Below are 23,862 nucleotides of genomic sequence, written 5' to 3' on the forward strand. Positions count from 1 at the left end.
GCTCCTTTTGCCTGAATTACTGCAGCAATGCGGCGTGGCATGGAGTCGATCAGTCTGTGGCACTGCTCAGGTGTTATGAGAGCCCAGGTTGCTCTGATAGTGGCCTTCAGCTCTTCTGCATTGTTGGGTCTGGCATATCGCATCTTCCTCTTCACAATACCCCATAGATTTTAAACTTTAAAAAAAAGGAACAGTTCACCCAAAAATGAAAATTTGCTGATAATTTACTCACCCTCAGGTCATCCAAGATGTATCAGTTTCTTTATTCATCAAAACAGAATTTGACTTTTAGGATTTCGTTTCAGGCCTCCTCCTCTAAACAATGCAAGTGAATGTACTCACAACTCCAGTCAAGAAATAAAGTTCTTCTGAACCCAAACGTTTGATTCTTTTTAGAAACAAAACTTGTGTACTTTAACTACAAATGTTCGCTTCTGTACATCTCTGTGAAGCATGCTCACGAGAGGGATGATGCAAGCTCTAGCAAGGTCACGCATGGAGGCAGGAACCGGCGTATTCGGGCTGAAATAGATAGGGTTGGGCAAAAAACACCATCTCTTCTAAAATCCTCTGACATGTTTGAAATTGTTTTGGTTTGTGAACGTGCTTGGTCTGTGCAAGTTTCTCTTATGAACAATGATGCGCTTCCTGCCTCCTCAAGCGTGACCTTACCAATGAGCTAATATCATCCCTCTCATGAGCATGCACCACAGATATACAGAAGCAAACATTAAGTATACAAGTATTGTTTTGTTTCTAAAAGTGATCGATCGTTTGGGTTAAGAACGTTGTCAACTGGAGTTGTGTGGCTTATTTTGATGCACCCCAAATATACATTCACTTGCATAGTTTAAAGGAGGAGGCTTGAAATGAAATCCTAAAAATCTTGGATGGCCTGAGAGGGAGTAAACTCAGCAAATTCATTTTTGAATTTGGGTGAGCTATTCCTTTAAGGAATGTAGACTGCTATGAGAGTGAGATAAAGGCCTTTTGACAGTTAGAATTTGAATTAATGATCATTCTGCCAAAGTCTATAGGATTTTTCCAATATTTGATTGTCCACGGTGCAGAGAAGGTAAATCCGTGTAGTTAGAATGGATCAAAACATCTGTTTACGGATTTAAAAACTAAAACCAGTTTGGGTAGGAGTACGTTAGCTTAAAGCCAACATAATTACGCCGTGCACGCACTAGCAGTTCTTTTAACTTGCAAAAATATAGTCACAGACCTAGTTTATCTGAACAATGGCAAACCTTAAATTTAAGGCAGATCCCTGTGGATCTTCAGCCACTGCAGTAGATTGTGCTAGAAGAAAAGCTTGGATAGCAGTGCTACAGAACAATCTTGAGGGATTTAATTCAGCATTTAATTCATTTGGCACTTACTAGGAGCCAGTAGCTCCTGAGTTTGACCAATTTTGATGCTTTAAATCAGTGTATCAAGGCAGACCATTTAGAAGCAAACCAAGGAAATTAGTTAATTTTATTCACAATTTCCTCATTACATTTGACCAAAACCCATGATCCTTAAATGTTGATTGGTCCAACGGTTGCTTTCTGCCACTGTAGATCTGTGGAACAGACAAGTAATGAGAACAGTGCACAGGAGCACAAATCAACCATTTGTAGAGTTAATTCATACCTTTGACAGGCTGATCACTTCCAATCCTGATGCTACAGTTTGCATCACAGCAACCACAGACCAGGTCACATTCATCTGCAGACACCCAACAGCCAACCAAACAAAACTCAATTAAAAAACACCCACATCCTCATTTACCAATGTATTTTTATCCAGGGACAACATACCCATTAGCAGAAAGTGAACAAGCCTTCTGCTCAGGATTTGTTGGGTTGAATGCTGCAGCCACCTTCAAAATGCATGCGATGTAGATCTGGAAAGAGTTGTTGCCACACTGTGGGAATACTAGGATGTACCTAAACCATGCAATGGTCTACATACCAAACCACTGTTCGGTTGCTGGAACCCGAATGCCTCCAACTGAAATTGCATCTTGTCACCTCTCATCCGGGGAATGAAGAGAGAGCTGGAAATCTTGGAATCAAAGCAAAGCATCTAGGGAATGAACATGGTTACACTTTAAACCCCTGTAACAATTCTGGAAAGGTGGAATGGGTGCATTAAGGACCATTCACCCCTTTTTACTCAACCATTATTTTCAATAAAGGAGTATCTGGGGGTTGTATTCACGTCAGGGGCTGTAGTAGGTAGACAGCGGTCCACAAACACACGGACAGGAACATGGTTGTAAGACATCACAAAGGCTTCAATATTTATGAATTCACCCAGGAAGTACTGGTTAGAAGGTCTCTCGACTCACCAGTCATCTATGGGGATAGGGTGTTAGCAAAGGTTTAAAGAAATGCCAGTGATATACTTGCATTATACCAATAAGTCATAAGCCTGAGAGAGAGGACCAGAGTATCCTCTGCAACCTTAGTGGTTATGGCATCCATCTGGGCATCAGGGCATTGCTGCTTACATTTTGCATTCTGTAGAGGTGGTAAAGGTCACCAAAAACTGATAATGCGCACCTTTTACGGTGCGTGTGGTTTCAGCACACACAGCCATCTTTTAACTAATTCAACCCACACCTTGGATAATGGCACTCAATACCAACCACCGCAGCACTACTTCTAACAATAGGAGAACCATATGAAGCCTCTTGTGGGGTGTAGATTAGAGAAGAGACAAGCTCATTTTCAGTCACCTAAATGGGAAAATTACAGGATCTATACAGAAACCCATAAACAAAGTCACCATTTATTGATTTAAAAACACCTCACTGTTGGTATGCTGCCACATCCATGCAGTTTAGACTCCGAAGCGCTTGAGCAGTATTGTCCTCCCCTACTGCTGTACATCCTCCTAGAGTAAAAGCAGAGGCCATTAGTAGCTGCCCCATCCCAAAGAAGTCCTCCTTCACTTCCACATAGATTTAATTCTCTCCCCACTGAGCTGCTACACTGTTGGCAGGGACAGGGTGCCGCAACTGAAAAGGAATATCTGGCTGTTCTGGTTCCTGTGGCAGTGTTGGGAAAATCCATGTCAGTTTTGCAACTGGACCTTGTAACAGCTGCTTCGACTGAACACCCATAGGATTTTGAACAGGCATCTGCACAGGAATCTTAAAGGGATTCCTCTGTGGTGAAAATACAGGGTTGTTGGACTCATACTGTTGAGGAACCTGGGGCATCCTGGATTCACTCTGCTTAGGAGCTTGCACTGATGTTTGAGACCTAAACACAACTTTTTCCCGATTAGAAGTTGATCTTCCATGCCATTGTGCTTCAGACAAGCCAAATGCAAGACTAAAAACTAGTCTAAATACAACTTGCCACAGCCCCATTATTACTAGAATTACATTAATGCATTAAGTCCCCAGCATTCAAATTTATATAGTTGTAAATAAGGCTGACTCCACCTCTCTAGTGACAAGCATAATGCTTCTCTGGACTTGCTTGTTCACTCACAATATGTCACAAGTGAAAGTTGTTGATTCTGTATTACTACAAAAAACAGAGAAAGTAACATATAAAGGCATTTTGTATTGAAAGATAAATAGAACTACCATTTTGATTGATAAAATGACACCAATCAATTAATAAAAACACATCTAAGCCTTTTTATGAAGCAGTAACTGCACTTGTTTTTGTATCTGCTCCGATGCTTTTTATTATTATTAATTCAGAAACATGGCCACAGACAGAACTGCAATCTAGAATAAAGATTAACATATTGTTCCTATAGCCAGGTTTTGATTGTAAAAAAAAAAAAAACCCAAAGGTTTTTGTCCTAACATCTACAGCAAACACCGCAAGAGACAACTAAATGGAGCAATTTAGTGGCCCTTATTTTTACTGGCCTCATAACATATCACACTGATTTTAATGCAGACTCATGAATATGTTTTCTCCCCATTCAAATTCTTACTGTAATCAAAATGTGTGTGTAGATATGCTAAATTTAATTTAATTTAATTGACCTATATTATATGCAGGGCAACACAGAGAGACAGATATCCTACATATTGGACAGTTTTTATCTTTCATGACAGACACTTGATAAACTCTTGTAATAAACAAAATGCCAACCCTCTACTGGTAAATGTTTGAAATGAAAATATAAAAAGGGTATGAACAGAATAAAAATCAGACAAGCTTACTGACAGACACTGAACTTAGAAAACTGGTGGTGTTTCAAACATATAATAGCACACATCAAAATACACCAGATAACCTCCAAGTCGTAAAATAGATATTCACAAATCAGACCTCGGAAGCTCTGAAATCTGAATTTGCAGTTATTACATTTTTCTGTTACACAGACAGTCAACATTTTTCTCATCCTATTAATTTCTTCAGAAGTACATAAAAAGAAAAATCACTAGTGTGCCACTGAGCAGGTACATCTACATTTTAAGACAACGTTTGGATGGTTAGCCGTTGTTAAAAGATGCATTCTGTTACATATCTTATCAATTCACAGCTTTACATAGCTAAAGCAGCCTGCCTTGGATGGATTTACAGAATGGCAAGAATGACATTGTGAATGAGTGCCCTAAAGCACCCTTAATACAGCTTCACCTCACAAATACACAAGCAGACAAGTAAAGACACTGCTAAAAAGACAGCTGTGTCTTTTTATCTAAGAACACTTGACTGCTTCTATCCTGTACACTTAATTGTCCCATCTGCTTTTTTTACGTTTGGGGGGATCAGGAACAGCAAAGCTGTCTTTATGAGTCCCTGACCTCTCCCCCCCATCTCTTTCTGACCGACTCTCTCTGTCCCTATGACTTCCTTCACCGTTTCGGCTATCAGTATGACGATCTCGGTCACTATGGCGGTCTCTGTCTCCATGGCGGTCCCTTTCCCCGTGGCGATCGCGGTCTCCCCCACTGTGCCTGTCACCATGACGATAATGATGATCACCATGACGACCTCTGTCATCAGCATTCTTTTCGCTACGTGAGCCCTCTTTTGAGGAAGAGCTGGAGTAAGAGTCTGATATAGAGCTCAGGGAGCCTGCGCTGCTGAAGCCACTCATTTTGGTCCCAGAGCTAAGGGCAGGAGGCGGCGGCGCCATGGAGGAAGAGGATGATGATGCTGAGGAGGGCAAGTGGGGTCTATCAGGCCCTTCAGGTGCTCCTGAAGGCAGAGAACTCAGACTTCCTGCACTGGTCCACCCAGAGGAGCTGCTGGACTTTGTGGTGAGTTTGGGAGCGACACCAGATGCTGCCACAAAGCGGTTTTTATACTGAGCCTGAGGGAAAGCATGAGAATGTTCAGTCCATAAACAGGTACATTCACCCATCTACAGTGATTTAAGAACTTGAGAGAGGACGGACAAGGGATACTTAAGATAAACAGATCCTGAGGAAAAGAGGTAGTTAAAATGAAATGGAACAAAATTAAGTAAAAAAAAAAAATTAAAAAAAAAGGATACGTTTTTCTTTTCTATTTACCTGAAATGCTTGTCTCAGGGCAGACATGCGGTCTCCCATGGCTCCAGTGGGGGGTTTGTAAGCTTCATAGTTTCCAAGAGCACTACCACCACTGCGCTCCTGTTTTAAGAGTAAATTATTATTAAAGAAATATTCTGGGTTTAATACAAGTTAATCTCATTCGACAGCATTTGTGGTATAATGTTGATTACCACAAAAATTACTTATAACTCTATCCTTTTCTTTAAAAAAAAAACATAAATTGAGGTTAAAGTGAGGCACATACAATGGAAGGGTATGTATGGGGTGGGGGTTAAAGGCAGAAATGTGACGCTTATAATTTTATAAAAGCACTAACATTAAAGGTGCCCTCAGTAATTCTAACCCAATACACTTTTTGTCAAATTCTGCAAAATATCTCCTCAGTCTGCTAGCTGTCCGTTCTGCAGGTGGGCTTAAAAAAAAAAAAAAAAAATCTAGTATTTATACACAGCCCTGGCTCTGTAAATGGGACAAGAACAAAGTGGATCGGATCGATCCACACAACACTACTCCAACCAATCAGCAACAGGGGGGTGGCTCTCGTGCGTGCACATGTTGGGGGGGTTAGGGCAGAGCGATAGGGAAATTCATTAGAAGAGCGGTGGCAAATCTGGTTGATGCAAACTTTCTAAACTCCAAGGAGGACAAATGGCTGAGAAACAGACCAAGAGAAAAAGGTCAGACGAATATAAACTAAAAAAAGGAGGATTATGATAAGCCGAGGGCTAGGAGCCGTGTCAACATCGATGAGGCTTTTCAGTGGTGGAGAGACCTCAGAGAGGTAAAAGGAATGAATTTGCATACATGAATTTGGGGGGCGGAGCTTCCAAAAGAGCACTGAAGGGAGGGGTGTGTTTATTTTGGCAGTTGAGTTCGAATATCAAAAGTGTTTATCAGGAATTGCTGAGTGCACCTTTAATTTTTCTGTTAAAATTCATGTATTATTTGAGCTGTAAAGTAAATCTCAAAATCATTTTTAATGGTCGTTTTAGGGTTTACAGCATTACATCATCATGGCAACGATGTTGTAAAATTGGCTACAACTTCACACAGTAAGTGATTTTAATCACACTAAAATCATGTTAACATGCATATTGTTAACGTCTTGTTGTGGCTATACGTTTGAAACCACTAGTATTTTAACGTTTACAAATTGGCACCATTCACTTCCATTGTAAGTGCCTCTTTGTAACTCAGATTTGTGCTTTTTTTTGTTTAAGGGGGGGGGGGGGTGCAGTCAAAATAAATTTAGTTAATCAATATTATGCCACAAATGCTGTCCATTGAGCTTAACTTGTATTGAACCTGGAATATTGCTTTAAAATGCTTTAGTATTAGCATCATCTGAAAGAAATTCTCTCTCTGCTAAAGGCATGTTATTCAGAGAACCTTAAAAATTACATTACGAAAATGTCCCAAACTATGCAGTTCAATTGCTTTTAATTTAACAGATATAAACATCAACACAACCAAGTAAACTTTAAAGTAAAAGATCTTGGGATTTTAAGAATCAAAATCTGGATTGTTCAAATGAAGATCATGAGACCGGAAAATCTATATTTTTAACTAACCCTAAATAAAATACAAACAAAAAAAGCCATGTCAAACTAACAGAGGTTTCAGATCCAAGACCAGGTCTCTCTCTGTAACCCAAGCCTCCACCTCCGATATTCAGCTTCTTCCCTTTCCCTCCTTTAAAGCGTGATTTCCTGAACCATGGATTCTAGAAAACAGTAAATGGATAGCAGTTAGTGGTGTATTCATTCACTAATCATTCAAAAGAAAATCAATGAAACATGTTGTAAACAGAAAGGCGTCAACTTAGAGTAAATAATTATACGTTTTACCTGCATTGCCAGATCCATTAGCTCCTTTGAAACACTCTGATTGGCTCCCTCTAGATTGCGAACCAGGTCACCAGCAAATGAAGTGTCTTTATTGGTGAGCAGAGTGTAAGCCACACCCTTCTCCCCAGCACGACCTGTTCTACCAATTCGATGTGTATGTGTGTCAATGTCCCGTGCTACATCATAGTTTACAACTGTACGGATAGATGGAATATCCAATCCACGAGCTGAGAAGCGAAAAAGAAAACATGATAAAGCAGATTAAACAGACTTTTTTCAAATAACGAATTCAAAAGGGGGAAAAAGCACAGCTAAGAATAAAGTGGAACCAAACAGAAGTGATGCATGCCAATAGTTCCCCATACCATGAGCAAACATATCTGCATAGATGCAAATGAACAACCACAAAAAATATAGAGTCCCACTAACCAGCTACATCAGTAGCTACCAATACAGGCAGGTTCTTCTTCTTGAAGTCAGTAATGACCTTGTTCCTCTCGCTCTGATCCATGTCTCCGTGGAGCAGTCCCAGGCTATAACCTTCCTGAGTCAAATTTGTAGCCAGCTCGTCGCAGTTGGCCTTCTTAGTGACAAAGATCAGTACAGAGCCAGCTGAGGTGAACTCCACCAGCCTGCGTGTCAGCCAACCCCACTTCTCCTGCCCAGTCTGCAGTATCTCCACGATCTGAGTAACATCTTCATTAGCCTGGGAGTTGAGGATGGAGAGAGAAATAGGTTTACACATTATAAGCCAAGATTTATCCAAATACTACATGATCAAGATCTTGTTAATGCTACTGTTAAAGAAATAAGGGCTACACCTCTCCTATGTCTCCCTGCACAACCCGGATCGGGTCGACCAAAATGTCTCGTGCCAACTTCTCGATTTTCTTCCGAAATGTTGCACTGAATAGCAGAGCTATAAAAGATCAGAGATCATGAAGAGCTTACAAGAATGAAATATGTAGCCAAATGGATAAAAAAATACAATATACTTACTCTGTCTATCAGGTCTGACATGGCTGGCAATAGATCTCACTTGGTACTCTGCAAGACAGATCAAGTTGAAATTTGTGACAAGGGCATCACAATTGTATTCGTTTCTCAATAACTGTGATCAAACATCAATTGGAAAATGAACTAGTAAATTAAATAATAGGAAGTTAAAAAATGGGATACATCAGTGAACCTATAAATTATTACAAGTAAAAAAACAAACAGACATCTTACACATACCAAAGCCCATGTCAAACATGCGATCAGCCTCATCAAATACCAGGTAGGTCACTCGCTGCAGAGATGTAGCCTTCTTCTTCACATGATCGATTAGACGTCCCTATAAGAACAGTACAAATGAACAGGAATGTCTCGATACCATTATTGAGAATGAGTACAAGTACTGATACTTCCTTTTTGGTACTCGCTGGTACGAATACCTGTTTTTTGTTTTTCTGAATTCCATTCAACAGTTTTATCAAAATGTTATCATCAAAATGGGGTCTAAATAAATGAATTAAAACTGTAATCAATTGAAAACATAACATTGAATTTCCAACATAATATTGTGTTATTTTTATAAAATGAAGAGCTTTTATACAGAACCTCACAGCACAATCCAAAATTGGAGTAATTTTTATCAAATAAAGTGCAGCACAATAGAGCATCACAGATGTGAGATAAAATTAAGATAATTATTACTGATTTATTATCATTATTAATATTACCAATAGTAATAGTAGTATAGTGCTACATTACATAACTGCCATACTTTCCATTTAAATATAGCTTTTATTTTAGCGGAAGGTTTTATTTTGAAGTGAAGCCCTTTCCGTTTCGGTGTGTTTTTGACAACAGCTTCTCACCTCTGGAAAAGCAGGTTGCTACGTGACCCAGTGTGATTAACCACAAAAGGCTGCCATTTCATTAAATAAATATGTTGTCAACAAACAGAGCATGCAATGCTTATTATGGTGTTTTAGAGCTCCTTTGTATGAGCAGCCAGCTTCACATTTACATTCATAAATTTTTAAAATAAGATCTATTTACTTTGACGTGTGCAGCACATGCAAGCTTAATATTTATATGAATGTTACCGCAATGACATTTGTAAGTTAGATGGTATTGGCTTTTGGTATCGAAGCATTTTTACAAGCATGAGTACAAGTACATAAGCACAGTATTGGACCCGGTTTCTGATACCAGTATGGGGACATCCCTACAAATGAACATAAAAATCTTTACAATCAATCCCTTAATTGCACATAATATTCCACCCAAAAGAAAAGCAACACTTTAAAAATAAACAGGAAGTTTGATGGGTATTAAAGAAATATTCCATGTCCCTCCTTTTGTTTAAAAAAGGCAAAAATCTGGGTTCCAGTAAGGCACTTTTATGGAAGTGAATGGAGCAAATCTGTAAACGTTAAAATACTCACCGTTTCAAAAGTATAGCCACAAGACATAAACAATGTGTGTTAACATGATTTTTGTGTGATAAAATCGCATACTAACTTTTTCTGTGTAAAGTTACAGCCAATTTTACAATTATTTCGCCATGAGTATATAATGTCAACAAACCCTAAAATGACTAAAACATTACGATTTAATCAACTTTACAGCTCAAATAATGCACAAGTTTTAACAGAAGAATTAATGTAAGAGCTTTTATAAAATTATAAGCATCACATTTCTGCCTTTAAACCCTCAAAAAATTGGCCCCATTCACCCATTTTCACTGTTACCTCGAATTTTTCTTCTTTTTTTTTTTTTTCCAAGAAAAGGAGAGAGTTAAAATATTTATTTTTTTTCATGTGGTAATCAACATTATGCCATAAATGATGTCGATTGAACTTAACTTGTATTGAACCTGGAATATTCCTTTAAAGGGTATGATGTTCTTACCGGGGTGCAGACAACAATTTCTGCTCCTTCTTGTAGAGCTTTGGCTTGTTCCCACATGCTGCCTCCTCCATAAACTGCCACTGAACGCAAGCCATATACCTTTCCAAAGCGCTTGCATTCAGCATGGATCTGAGCCACACAGATAACCATTACAAAGCAATTAAAACCCAAATGTCATGCACTGTGTTATGCCACTATAAATCTCTATTCATCCCAATAATAATTAATTTGCTTCAGACAGATTCATATCTTCTACCTTGTAATACTTTTTCAGATTATTAATCTTTTATATTAATTCAGTCCACTATCTTTCCCACATTCCCTAACATGAGGTGGAAAAAGCCCCTTCTCTAACTCTCTAACCTGTTGACAGAGCTCTCTGGTTGGGCAGACAATCACAGCAATGGGTCCCTCTCCTGGTTCCAGCTCTTTCTGGTCCATGATGTGCACCAGTATTGGCCAAATAAAAGCTGCAGTCTTTCCGCTGCCAGTTTTGGCAATGCCAATCATGTCTCTGCCACTCAAAGCTATGGGAACACCCTAGTAAACAAACACAACATTTATGTAAAACAATCCAGTACCCAAATTAATATTTCGATGGCTATAAATTCTTTACATTCTGAATGTGAATTTTGAAATTTGAGTGCAGAGCCTGCACAGGTGTGGGAGGGCATGGTGGCTCACCTGGCACTGGATGGGTGTGGGTTGAGTGTACTCTGATTTACGGATCTGGTGCATGAGCTGCTCGTCTAAACCAAAGTGGGCAAAACTGGTGGCTGGTTTCGGTGGGGCTGCACCTGATACCTGTTAATCAGAAATATGGGTCAAAAGGAATATGAAGTGAACTGAAAATTCCCAGTTTACATCTATTAGGTGCAGAACCTCAACAACAATCAAATAAAAGGGAAGAAGAGAGCTTGAACACTATTGCCGAATTCTAGATGATGTCAGAGGTGGAAATACCAAAGTTATGACCTCAAAGCGTTCCAGTCAATTATATGGCACAGTCAAATATACACACCTCGAGATGCCGCCATGACTCAAAAAAATTATTGCGTGTTCTCATGCCAATTATTGCAAAAACAAAAGTCATGAACACAAAATGATTGTGTTCACTTTAAAAACAGCCAACGGAAAGGGAAAAAATAAGGTAACATTAAATATTACAATATACTTAGGATTACATTAGTCGCCACCATTTTGGAAATTATGTCAAATGACGCTTCTTACTCAAGTCGAGGTTGATCGTTCTGCCATGACTTCACAAGTCAGAAATCCAAATTCGAAGGCCGTTCCAGTGGTTATTTTTCAACTAGGGGGTGGGAATATTCTCAGTTCACACACCATATGAAGTGTGTGAGCTCTCGTCTTCTCTTTATTTAACTTTAAAGGAGAATGATTGTTGATTATGCATTTATTAGTGACGGCACTGACTTTCAGGTTGAGTTTCTGCCTCAGTTCCACCACTTGTATACCAGTCAAGCTGCTGAGTTCTTCATGCTCAATATAGAAGTTCTTCTCAAAGGGAGGATAGTCAATCTACAGACAGAGGAGAGGTAAAGAGATTTTGTTATATTTGTGAAGTGTCTTTGCATTACATTTATATCACACAATTCTACAGTTAGCTAATCATCATAAATCTTAAGATAAAATGCATTAATACACCACTTATAGGATGAGGTGGTAACAGTACCTCAGAGTGGTCTATGGGGGGTAGGGGCAAGATGATTTTTTTGGTAGTGGGGGCAATGGGGTTCCCATCACTGTCATAGTCCACTTCTTCCTCCTCTTCCTCTTGGGTCAGCCCAGCTGTAGGGTTCTCTGCCATGTACCGAAAATATGCTTCCTGCAAAGAACACAAAACCTTGCTTTACACCAAGCCAAAAAGCTTCTTAGCATAATGGTTGCTACACACAAAACGAAAGCCCTACCACTTAATAAGAGCAGCAGGTCTTTATATCAGAACATCGAATGGAGGATACAACTTCAAATTATCCCAACTTGTCCAATAAAATATGGTTTGTTAGGAAGTGCAAATAGATAACTATTATTCATAAGATCTTAAGCTGACATTTTAAAACATCACGCATTCAAACTAACATTCATGACAGCAAACTCTTAACTGATCACTGATATCTCAACAAATAGTACTGACTTTGAACTCACGTTTCCGCCATTTTCAGTAAAAAATGCATTACTCTACTTGTAAACGTGTGAAAAATGGATAAATAAGGACCGAGGTCCTTCACATCTGTTGAGAAAATAAATCTGCATATCAAGCCATCTTATAACACAAAAATCCAGATTCTCTATTACACCACCTCGATGGCAAAAGCTAATTTTAACTGATGCAACTGATATAGAACTATATAGACAGAGGATAATAAATAAAGAAGGTACAGTGGGGCACAGTCATTTCTGTGGCTTATGTTGACAGTAGTAACTTCAGGAGCGTCACTCACTTGGTCATCTTCCTCTTCAATGTCATCCCGTATACCCCTGGAAGAAACAAGCGGAGAAAAACAACTTCCCTGCGACTCGCTCAATCACCCATGGAAACCCATATTCCACCCACAAATCCCCTCTATTACCATCCTCTCACCCCTATAAATATTATCTGGATAAACAGTCTTAAAATGCTGTGCTTTGTGTGCTAATGACAGAATCTTACTTGGCCAACTTTTTCTCTTTTTCCTTCTCCTCCAGTTTCTTCATGTCCTTTGCTGCTTGGTCCTGAAATAAGTCAAAGACATGAAGTCAATTAAAATTGAGTCAATATTCACTGCAGACTCTAATCTAGACGATCATTTCAGGATCTGAACTCTAAGGCCGAAACAATTATTCGACATTATAGGCAACATTGACAACAAAAAAAGTTGACAACAAATATTTTGGTAGTCGAATAGTCATTTTATCTTATTGGACGAAACACGAGATCATATGAAACTCTAATGATGACGTGCGAGGAACAGCAGCATTGCAGCTTGAGTGCCATTTCTGTGCGTGTATGCGAAACTAAATTTTGCGCCCCATGTATCTGTTGAGCGGGGGGGGGGTTGGAGTGTTGTCCAGTATAAGCAAATACCCCATGTATCTGTCAGTCAGTGGGGGGGGGGGGGGGGGGCAACTTTACATGGCACCCCTATGCGTTGCACACCTTGCATATGGTTTTTGCGCCTCTGCTTAGACCCTGCCCAACAACGTTACTCAACCAATGGTGTAAGTTTGGGGCGGGGCTATCTGACTGCTTGAACAACTGCAGACAATGCGTGCATTCGGATAAGCTGCTTTATAAACATTAATTTAATCATTATTCATTCGATGGCACTAGTGTCGCTAAATTACATACAGTGCATCCGGAAAGTATTCACAGCGCTTCACTTTTTCCACATTTTGTCATGTTACAGCCTTATTCCAAAATGGATTAAATTCATTATTTTCCTCAAAATTCTACAAACAATACCCCATAATGACAACGTGAAAGAAGTTTGTTTGAAATCTTTGCACATTTATTAAAAATAAAAAATGAAAAAAAAAAAAAAAAAAAAAAATCACATAAGTAGTAATAGTACATAAGTATTCACAGCTTTTCCATGACACTCAAAACTGAGCTCAGGTGCATCCTGTTTCCACTGATCATCCTTGAGATGTTTCTACAACTTCATTGGAGTCCACCTGTGGTAAATTCAGTTGATTGGACATGATTTGGAAAGGCACACACCTGTCTATATAAGGTCCCACAGTTAACAGTGCATGTCAGAGCACAAACCAAGCCATGAAGTCCAAGGAATTGTCTGCAGACCTCCAAGACAGGATTGTATCGAGGCACAGATCTGGGGAAGGGTACAGAAAAATTTCTGCAGCATTGAAGGTCCCAATGAGCACAGTGGCCTCCATCATCTGTAAATGGAAGAAGTTTGGAACCACCAGGACTATTCCTAGAGCTGGCCGCCTGGCCAAACTGAGTGATCGGGGGAGAAGGGCCTTAGTCAGGGAGGTGACCAAGAACCCGATGGTCACTCTGACAGAGCTCCAGCGTTTCTCTGTGGAGAGAGGAGAACCTTCCAGAAGAACAACCATCTCTGCAGCACTCCACCAATCAGGCCTGTATGGTAGAGTGGCCAGACGGAAGCCACTCCTCAGTAAAAGGCACATGACAGCCTGCCTGGAGTTTGCCAAAAGGCACCTGAAGGACTCTCAGACCATGAGAAACAAAGATTGAACTCTTTGGCCTGAATGGCACGTGTCATGTCTGGAGGAAACCAGGCACCGCTCATCACCTGGCTAATACCATCCCTACAGTGAAGCATGGTGGTGGCAGCATCATGCTGTGGGGATGTTTTTCAGCAGCAGGAACTGGGAGACTAGTCAGGATCGAGGGAAAGATGAATGCAGCAATGTATAGAGACATCCTTGATGAAAACCTGCTCCAGAGCGCTCTGGACCTCAGACTGGGGCGAAGGTTCATCTTCCAACAGGACAACGACCCTAAGCACACAGCCAAGATAACAAAGGAGCGGCTACGGGACAACTCTGTGAATGTCCTTGAGTGGCCCAGCCAGAGCCCAGACTTAAACCCGATTGAACATCTCTGGAGAGATCTGAAAATGGCTGTGCACCAACGCTCCCCATCCAACCTGATGGAACTTGAGAGGTCCTGCAAAGAAGAATGGGAGAAACTGCCCAAAAATAGGTGTGCCAAGCTTGTAGCATCATACTCAAAAAGACTTGAGGCTGTAATTGGTGTCAAAGGTGCTTCAACAAAGTACTGAGCAAAGGCTGTGAATACTTATGTACATGTGTTTTTTATTTATTTATTTTTTTATAAATTTGCAAAGATTTCAAACAAACTTCTTTCACGTTGTCATTATGGGGTATTGTTTGTAGAATTGAGGAAAATAATGAATTTAATCCATTTTGGAATAAGGCTGTAACATAACAAAATGTGGAAAAAGTGAAGCGCTGTGAATACTTTCCGGATGCACTGTACTTCATCTTTAAAGATGGATTAAATTAAAATCTAAATATCCCCCCCAATTTTGGCTTGTTTTCCAATATAAATATCTAAAATGCCTTTAAAACAAGGTACATTTACTTGATGAACTATACTGCAGAAGATATTCAAATTTATTTTCGGTGAATGTTGAATATAATCTTGACTAAAAAATGTTTTGTCTTGCTGCAGTGACCGAAGTATAGTGAAAAGATACACACACTCTTCTTTTTTTTTTTTTTCCTTCCACACACAACAGTCTCTAGCATTTACTCAGAATGGTGCCAAAAACAAAAAACTTGTTGATGAGAGAGGTCAACAGAATGGCCAGACTGGTTCGAACTGAAAAGTCTACGGTAACTCGGATAACTGTTGTGAGTGAGAAGAATATCATCTCAGTATGTTATTCTGAGATGAGGGTTAGCGCTGTTTTGGCGGCACGAGGGGGACCTACACAATATTAGGCAGGTGGTTTTAATGTTGTGGCTGATCGGTGTAAACAAAATACACTTATATTCAAGATATTTTCTCTGAACACAAGTCTAATTATCTTATACTGTATGTTGCTTCTCAGGTTAATGTATCTTGTTTTAAGGATTTTTAGATATTTTAATGGAAAACATTACTCAAACACTCAATAAGAATAGGATTTTTTTTTTTTTTTTTTTTTTAACTGAAATTTCAAAAGAATATTTCTGTAATTGATTTTGGGTCATTTAGAGGTATTTTTAAAAGATACTTTCATCCCCTTTTCTTTATTTTTTAGGAAGCACATTTTTTATATAACCACAACTCGGACACAAGTGTAATTGTTGGTTAATGGCTAATGATTAATCACCTGAATAGCTGATTCAACTAATTCTAGTTCTAATAATCATTAGTTGCAGCCCTACTCACCTCCACCTCAGCCATAAAGGCATCAAGTGGGTCATCCTCACTGTCTGAGCCTCCTCCTCCACCACCAGATTTGAACTGCTGCCTTGTGGGAGAGTTCTCTGCTGGTATATATGGCAAATCTGTGCTGCTAGGCTCCTCTTCATCATCCTCAAAATACCTAGGGGGAAGAAATCCATAAAACATTAAATGCAATCATTCTTTCAAGCCAAAAACATCTGCTGGATCTGTATTGCTGAGCCCCTGTTGAAGTGCTTACGCGTTCTCCTCGTCGAAGTTGGCTCGCTTTGTTCCAATTTTGTAGAATGACGAAAGCTGCTGATTTTTGCCATAACCGCTCGATGATCCTGACCCTCCAAATGCAGAGTGGGCCTTCGGAGGTCCTCGAGGTTCCTCTTTCTTCCCACTCGAAGAAAGGGAGAACCCTCCAAATCCAAAGCCTCGCTTGCCGCCCGAGCCCCCCTTATTCCAGTTCATTGCTGTTAAGCTGCAAAACAGAGCACAAGAGTCGTGGTTAAAATGGACAATTAAATTATCCCACACAATCAGGCAATAAATGAAGTTCTGGGGCTGTTTTTAGTCTTTCTGCCTGTTAGCAGCTTCGTGGGACATTGTTGTCAAAAGGGGCCGTTCTGTTTCATTCGTTGCGCCGCGTCAAGCTTTTTCAGCACAAGAATGCGTTCGGTTTGAAGAGCCCCTAACTTATTCATTTTCAGTGTTTGCTTATTTAAAAGTCCCCTCAGTGTTTTCATAGCCACACAGCAAGTAAATAATGTTGCTGCGGTGATTAGAAAAAGGCCCCAGAGAGGCCCTCAGTTTGTACGCGCGTTATGTTTATATTGCTTCCACAATGTACTCGCCAAAGATAAATAGACCGATTTAGTTGCTTTCTGTTTATTTACCTGTCACTTATAAAGTGAAGAGATCGATCCTCTTAAGTGGGTGGACACCTTATTTATCCACGGCGTATTTACCACTTCAGGCTATTTTGCACACTTCTCAGAGATTGAGTCTCACGTCACTAACAATGGACTCGTTCTGTGTTGAGTAACATTTAGGCGACGTTCTTCGTGTAGAACGTTTGTTTTATTTGTGCAGATTTTAGACCAATGAATGGACACCAGTACAACCTTTGGTCCAATAGGAAAAGGAGCACGCCGAGGCGTCAAAGACACGCGTCCAATCATTGAAAGTTTCATAAAGCGACCCAGCCCACTTCGAGCCAAAAAATTATGTTAGAACCTCCAATTTTTATAATAACTGAAACTTGGGGTTTGTTGAGTCGCGCTAACGCAAGTTATTTCTAGAGGGTGAGTTGAACGATTATATTCTATTATTTAGACAAGCAAACTGGATCTTTGACCTCGGATTAGCATCATTAAGAGATTTTCTTGCAGCTGCTTGGCTAACTAAAAAGTACTTCTCAGCACGTCTGCATGTCACATTTGCCTATCAATAAATATACTTGCTTATTTAAAGCACGTCGGCTGCACACAATAGAGAACACACAAATTCGTATTTCTTTTTTCTTAAAGGAATATTTTGGGTTCAATACAGTTTAAGCTCAAACGACAGTGTTTGTGGCAGAATGCTGATAACCAAAAAATGCGATTCGTCCCTCCTTTTCTTAAAAAAAAAAAAAAAAAAAAAAAAAATTGAGGTTACGGTGAGGCACTTTTCAATTGAAGTGAAGGGGGCCAATTTTTTTGAGGGTTTTAAAGGCATAAATGTTAAACTTGTAATTGTATAAAGGCACTTGCATTAATTCTTCTGTTAAAACATGTGTCTTATTTGAGCTTTGAAGTTGTTTAAATACTCGTTTTACAGTCGTTTTTGGTTTACTGCTACGTCGTCATGGCAACGAAGTTGTAAAATTGGCTATAACTACACAGAAAAGGTTAGTAAGCGATTTTTTTCACACTTAAATCATGTTAACACGCATATTACTTATGACTTGTGGCTATACTTTTGAAACGGTGTGTATTTTAATGTTTACTGATTGGCCCCATTCACTTCAATGTAAGTAATGACCCAGATTGTTATTATTTTATTTTTAAGAAAAGGAAGGACAAGACAAAATACATATTTGTGGTAATCAACATTATGCACAAAGGCTGTCGATTGAGCCTAACTTGCATTGAATCCAGAATAGTCCTTTAAGTAACCAATGCATTAATTGAGACTACAAACCCCGCTTTGTAGAATCGTGAAAAGTTTTTTTCTGGATTTGCTTAGATTTGTTTAAACTAAATCATCATCATTAAAACAAATTATCAGAGAATTATCTATTTGTTATTATGTTGTTGTTTTTGCAGTTTCCACCATCTTGCAGATTTGTACTGTTACTGTGATTCTAAAAGTATTGCCGAACAGTCATCATCTTAAGGATCCATGTCTTTTTTGGTGAGTAAACTTGACTTGAGTTAAATGACTTTTTTACATAGTAATTAAAGGTGCAGTAAGTAAATTTTTCCTCATTAAAAAAGTTTAACTCCTAAAGGCTTGGATTGTAATTTTGCAATATATGTAGCAAATCATTACCACTCACATTAAAATGTAGTTTTGCTCTACATGAAGAGGGTCCACACATGGGGGCTGCCATGTTAGAATCACATGACCAGCCAAATACTGCTTACTTAATTTCAGTAACTGTCCTGTTATTTGACAGTTTCACTCATTGATAAGTAATCATGGCTGACTGTAAATACAAAATTTCTACAATGGCATCTGAAACTGAAAACGATTGATTTTAAATGATGCTGCATCCAAGCTGCTAGGTGTCAGTGTAAGTCCAAGATGACCCAAAGACAGAAGTTACTGAGTGCACCTTTAAGTAAATCTTTACCTTAAACATAACTGAATGGAATTGTGTATCAATTGGCCTGGAGTCACCTTGATGATTGTTTGACAAACTTTGTGTACATGCATTCAACATACAATCTCTCTCTCTCTCTCAGCGTTGGGTCTCAGAGAAACTCAGTGTGGAAAGTCTGAGGGATCTGGAATTATTTGGAGGTGAGTTTAATACAGCATCTCATGTCGCTGTGCTTGTTGTAGCTCTTTCAGCAAACTCCACCTGCCTGAGTTTATTTCATTAGTGTGAGTGTGAAGGGGAGATCTAAAACCTCATGTTTTCAGACAAATGTTTGGCACAAAAATTGTTTCTTTAATACATTCATATTTCAAGACACATCTGCACCATTCTGAGGGAAAGTTGGTCAATCTTGAACTTATCAAGGAGAGTAATAGACATTTTAGAAATGAATCCCCCTCATAGTCCGCTTTGCAGGCCCATAGCAATAGAGAGCCAACATGCAGATTATAACCAGTCAGAACCTTTGTAAAAGCAGTGATATGGCTTGCAGTAAAGAGCTTCTGCTCACTGTTTGTTTTGCGTATGCTTAATTGCTTTATCAAAGGATTTGCAAACAATTTTTTTGCAATAGTGTTATATCAGGTGGGGCAACAGCTCTCCTGGGTAACAGAAGTGCAGTGTATCTGTCATTATGAATGATAATTGTGATAACACCAGATTCTGTGTGTCCTCGTGTCTGTGAGACTTTTTAATCTCCTTCCTGTGGTAATGTGTCTGTATGTAAGGCTGCCTGTGATGTAGTGTAATTGCAATGTGCTGACAGATTGCTTCTCTGGTGCAACTGTCATTGCAATCTAACTGGTCATTTATTAGGGGTGGGCTGATCTTTAAGGGAGCTCTAACACACTCTGGAGTTCTACAGTAAAACTATATTATAATCTTTATCAATACTGTTACATTTGTAAGCAGGATCTGAGCTTTTACTTATAGGCTAACCAATAGAAAAACATGCCTGTGTTCAGTAACGGTTCAATCTGACATCAGTTCTTATTTTTCTCCATATCTGCAGCATTTTATGGCATGAGATAGGGCTGGGTATATACATATTTTTCAATTCCGATTCATAAGCATTTGATATCGATTCATATGGGTACATTTTATTTATAATGTCCCTTTTGCTTACATATGAAATAAATTCTCTCCCAGCTAATGCTGTGAATTATACAGGGGACCTTCTAACTAGGTACAATATAAAAATATAAATTTTACTAATTATATTTTATTAGTTTATCATCATTTTGGTCACATTTTAGCTTTTTAGAAATTATCAAATCAATGTATTTAATCAATAAATATGATATTATATGGCATATTTTATAATTTTTACTATTTACAGGTATTTACATGGATTTGAACACGTGCTAAAAACGTGTACTGTCTCTTAGGAAACCTGGCATTTCTGTAGACAGCGTCCTTAAATTAGCACGTTAACGAGAGAGACTCGACTGGCTTTATTTCATCTGTGCTGTGCCTGATTATATTTAAATGTTTATTTTATTTTTTGTTTTTTATCTGCAACCGACTGTAAAGAACAGAAAGGGTATTAAAAGAAACCTTATTCATTGACAAATCAGTTGCTTGGATCAAGTCTTTGAACACGCATTATACGAAACAACTTTTACTCTCAGCATCCAATGAAAGGATCTTGCTGCTGAATACTTCATCACTATACTACACAATTCATTCACTGGTTAGTAAAATCTAAACATTTACCAGCCAGTTGCCAAATATATATATTTTAGTTGCATTGTGCAAAACTTGGTTGCAAATGCGAGTGATTTCCTCTCATTGTAGTGGAGGGTTGCGCATAGAGTAAAAGATCGATCTTGGGATTTAAGAATTGATATCGACATCGTTCAAATAAAGATTGCAAAGCATCGGGAAATCGACATTTGAACCCACCCCTAGCATGACATGGGTGTTGCAAAATGCTCAAATCTTGCTGATATAGTTATGATGGTGTAAGGCTTTGAACTTAAGAAATATATACACCATTCAGCCAGTGTCACAATAAGGGATGCCACGGAGTGAGTTTTTGACGGTTAGATTACTGTCTGAGGAAAAATGCAGTACATTTTCTTATTATGCAACAGCACTGAAGTAAAAAACTCATCACAACTGAAAGTGTTAGTACATTTCAAGCTTGTTAGACAACAATTCGTATTTGATTTAGAGTTAGCCATTCATAACTTGCACATCTGTGTAAGATTAATACTATACCAGACTAGACCGGAAGCGCTGTATGTTTCGCGCTTTAGATTCAAAACAATCAGCTCATATGAGTCATCCTTTTGGGAATCAGACTGTTCTAGAAGCGCAGTATGTTTTACGCTGTAGATTCAAAAGAACTGGCTCATCTAAATTGTTCTTTTGGGAGTTGGACCATACCGGAAGCGCTGTCTGTTTCGTGCTGTAGATTCAACAGAGCCGGCTCATAAGTGTCATTTGTTTGAGTGTTTTATGCTTTTGACCCAGTAGAGGGCAGCACTGCCACAGAAATGCGATGCTGGAAACTGTGTCAGAGTATTTCAGTACGGTGCTCCAGTCGCATCGGCGGAAAATTCATGCTGGGGAACTGTTAACGCAACCAAAAGTCACAAATATCATCCAATTCCGGTATTTTGTAAAGAATGGAACCAGTTCTGAACAAGAACTGGTTCTCGGTTCACAACCCTAGTCATGAAGCATGGAAAGATGTAGGCTTTTGCACACATTACAAAGGCCTACAGGCCATTACAAAGGCCGTTTCTTAAGGGTGCAGTGGCTTGGTTCATGGCAACAAGCACACTTGGGGCAACAATTATTGGAGATTATCCAGTTCTTCAATTCAGTCAATGTAAAATTCTTAATCTTTGGGCAGGATCCCAAGAAGTGCGCCCGGTTATTGCATTAAGAGCAAAATGGCTGGAACTTAAACTTGCTGTTAGAGAAGATATTTTTGGTAGATATCTTGCCTGGTACATCCATCGTGCTGGTCAAGTACATGGTTGTAGGAGGTGCTTTCCTCCCCAAATCTCTGCTAGCAGATTCTTTCTTGTCAGAATATGCTGACATTGAGGCTAAATGTGCAATGCTTTTGGTTTGGGCTTTAACTTGGGGTCATGCGGATAAATATGCCAAATTATAGTTCTTCTCCAACCCATCTCTTAGAATTACTTGTATGAGACAATGCTCTATGAACTCTTCATGATAAGTAACTGGAAGTTTGGTCAGTAGCTTATCCACATGGGATCCACATCATAATTCACTGGCCCCGGTGCCTGACACTCACCAACCTGGAGGCTGAGGAGAGTCCCCTGTTCACTGTGTAAAGCGCTTTGAGTGTAGTGTCCGAAAAAGCGCTATATAAATGCAACATTTATACAAGTATACGTACTGAAAGAGCAAAATTCTGGAAAGCACTATGTTCACCTACTTTGATAGGCGGTAACTGAAGGTTGTTGGCAATCTCATTTTGCACCAACTGACGAGGCTGACCGTATCCACCTCTCGAGAGCTTCAGTGTATTAGTTAGCCGCATGTAAGGTTTAGCTAGTTTGTATGCACTGGGCAGCTTGAGATGGTCCATTAGAACCTGGAACTTTTATTGCTCAGACAGGTGATCATGAATATTCAACAGGCTATCTAGCGCCATATCAAGTGGCACAAAGTCACTTTCCTTCCCGCTTAGGTATACCATAAGCCATGGCCATTAACAGCTCCATAATGCCAGCTCTGCTATTTGCCTGGCCAGATGCCTTTTGCCCAATTTGTTTGGTGTGGTGGTTGTTGCAGAGAAGAGCCTGTACAAGGCATGGGATGAAACGTTGGAGATAAAGGTGTCGCTGTACCACTAGACAATGCCTGTGGCCCCAAAGTCCCTGGGCCCATTTGTTGCTGTGTTACCAGGGTACTTACTGTAGAGGAGCTGTGATCACCGGTTGTATGGATGCAGTCAGATCCTCATCTGAGTGATGAAATCAAACATGCCACCTCCAATTCCATCTGAGCTTTACATAGACGCCATTGATGGTAACCGACCTGTTCGACTTCTCACGTTCTTTTAAGGCCTCCAGCACCTGAGCATCCAGCTTTTGACTCTGTTTGTCAATATTAATTTCTTCTTCTGTCTGACATTCCACCTCCCATAAAGCATTACCTTTTCTCCTCTCTTCCAAAAAAGCAGTCTGCTGTGGATTTAGGGTTGATTGCAAAAAAGTACTACTTCCACTTGCGTACGTGTAACCAGTGACAGAACTGATGGATTCCTTATGTCTTGAATGCCTTGATTTAGATTTACTGTGGATTACAGAGGCTGGAACAGGAAGAGCTAGTTCGCCATGGGTGTAGTAGTACTGAGTGGTTTCATCAGGCCTTGACTGCACCCCATGTTCCAACGGGTGATTAATACTCCATTCAAATGAGCTTGACTGTGAACGGGTGCGCTCCCGTCTCCTATATCCGCCAAGTGCTAAGAACATGCGAGTTATCACATAAAAGGTGAAGCAAACCTTATAACTAAAACCATCAAACAAATTATATATCTTATTGTATAAACCCAAGAAACTGAAAGAAATCATAAATTGACCGAAAATATATAGAGTACTGTGCAAAAGTCATAGGCACATAAGATGTTTCACAAAAGCATTTGTCTTAAGATGGTTATTTATATCTTCAGATTTAGTGTGTCAATAGGAAATATAAATGTTAGACTCCCAAACATTATTTTTGCAAATAGAAAAGATTAGAATAGAAGAACAGGGAGCCCTGCATCAGATGTCATGGCTCCCACAAAGCCCCCCACTGAACATCGTGTCAGTCTGAGATTACATAAAGAGACAGAAGCAATTGAGAGCCTAAAAAG

The 23,862-nt window shown here is 39.4% G+C and overlaps 2 protein-coding genes and 1 pseudogene across 4 annotated transcripts in view; 1 reads left to right on the forward strand and 2 right to left on the reverse strand.

The window, feature by feature from the left end:
- Nucleotides 1-1,500: 1,500 nt before the first annotated feature.
- LOC127451532 (zona pellucida sperm-binding protein 3-like) lies at nt 1,501-3,370 on the reverse strand (annotated as a pseudogene).
- A 271-nt stretch (nt 3,371-3,641) lies between these two features.
- Nucleotides 3,642-17,185, reverse strand: ddx42 (DEAD (Asp-Glu-Ala-Asp) box helicase 42). Of its 2 annotated transcripts, XM_051715958.1 has the most exons (18): nt 17,047-17,185; nt 16,404-16,631; nt 16,148-16,304; nt 12,929-12,990; nt 12,720-12,756; nt 11,951-12,103; nt 11,692-11,796; nt 10,942-11,061; nt 10,621-10,797; nt 10,258-10,386; nt 8,593-8,692; nt 8,356-8,403; nt 8,178-8,275; nt 7,786-8,062; nt 7,357-7,583; nt 7,122-7,232; nt 5,489-5,587; nt 3,642-5,286 (listed from the first exon to the last, which is right to left on the reverse strand). In XM_051715958.1, exons 2-18 carry the CDS (start codon nt 16,619-16,621, stop codon nt 4,702-4,704), a joined length of 2,703 nt encoding a protein of 900 aa, XP_051571918.1. In that variant the 5' UTR covers nt 16,622-16,631; nt 17,047-17,185; the 3' UTR covers nt 3,642-4,701. The 2 variants fall into 2 exon arrangements, with proteins under 2 accessions (XP_051571918.1, XP_051571919.1); XM_051715959.1 differs by lacking the exons at nt 12,720-12,756; nt 16,404-16,631; nt 17,047-17,185 and having other exon boundaries at nt 16,148-16,194.
- A 151-nt stretch (nt 17,186-17,336) lies between these two features.
- LOC127451357 (STE20-related kinase adapter protein alpha-like) overlaps nt 17,337-23,862 on the forward strand; it is a 29,018-nt gene continuing 22,492 nt past the window's right edge. The window contains exons 1-3 of one of the 2 annotated variants that reach the window (XM_051715996.1): nt 17,337-17,454; nt 18,460-18,547; nt 19,102-19,159. In XM_051715996.1, coding sequence (XP_051571956.1) covers nt 18,536-18,547; nt 19,102-19,159 — 70 coding nt within the window. In that variant the 5' untranslated portion in view covers nt 17,337-17,454; nt 18,460-18,535. Of the gene's footprint in view, nt 17,455-18,459; nt 18,548-19,101; nt 19,160-23,862 lie in introns of those variants that run through there. The other variant, XM_051715997.1, reaches the window with a different exon arrangement.

This window comes from Myxocyprinus asiaticus, chromosome 14, assembly GCF_019703515.2.
Source record: "Myxocyprinus asiaticus isolate MX2 ecotype Aquarium Trade chromosome 14, UBuf_Myxa_2, whole genome shotgun sequence".
Lineage (NCBI taxonomy): Eukaryota > Metazoa > Chordata > Actinopteri > Cypriniformes > Catostomidae > Myxocyprinus > Myxocyprinus asiaticus.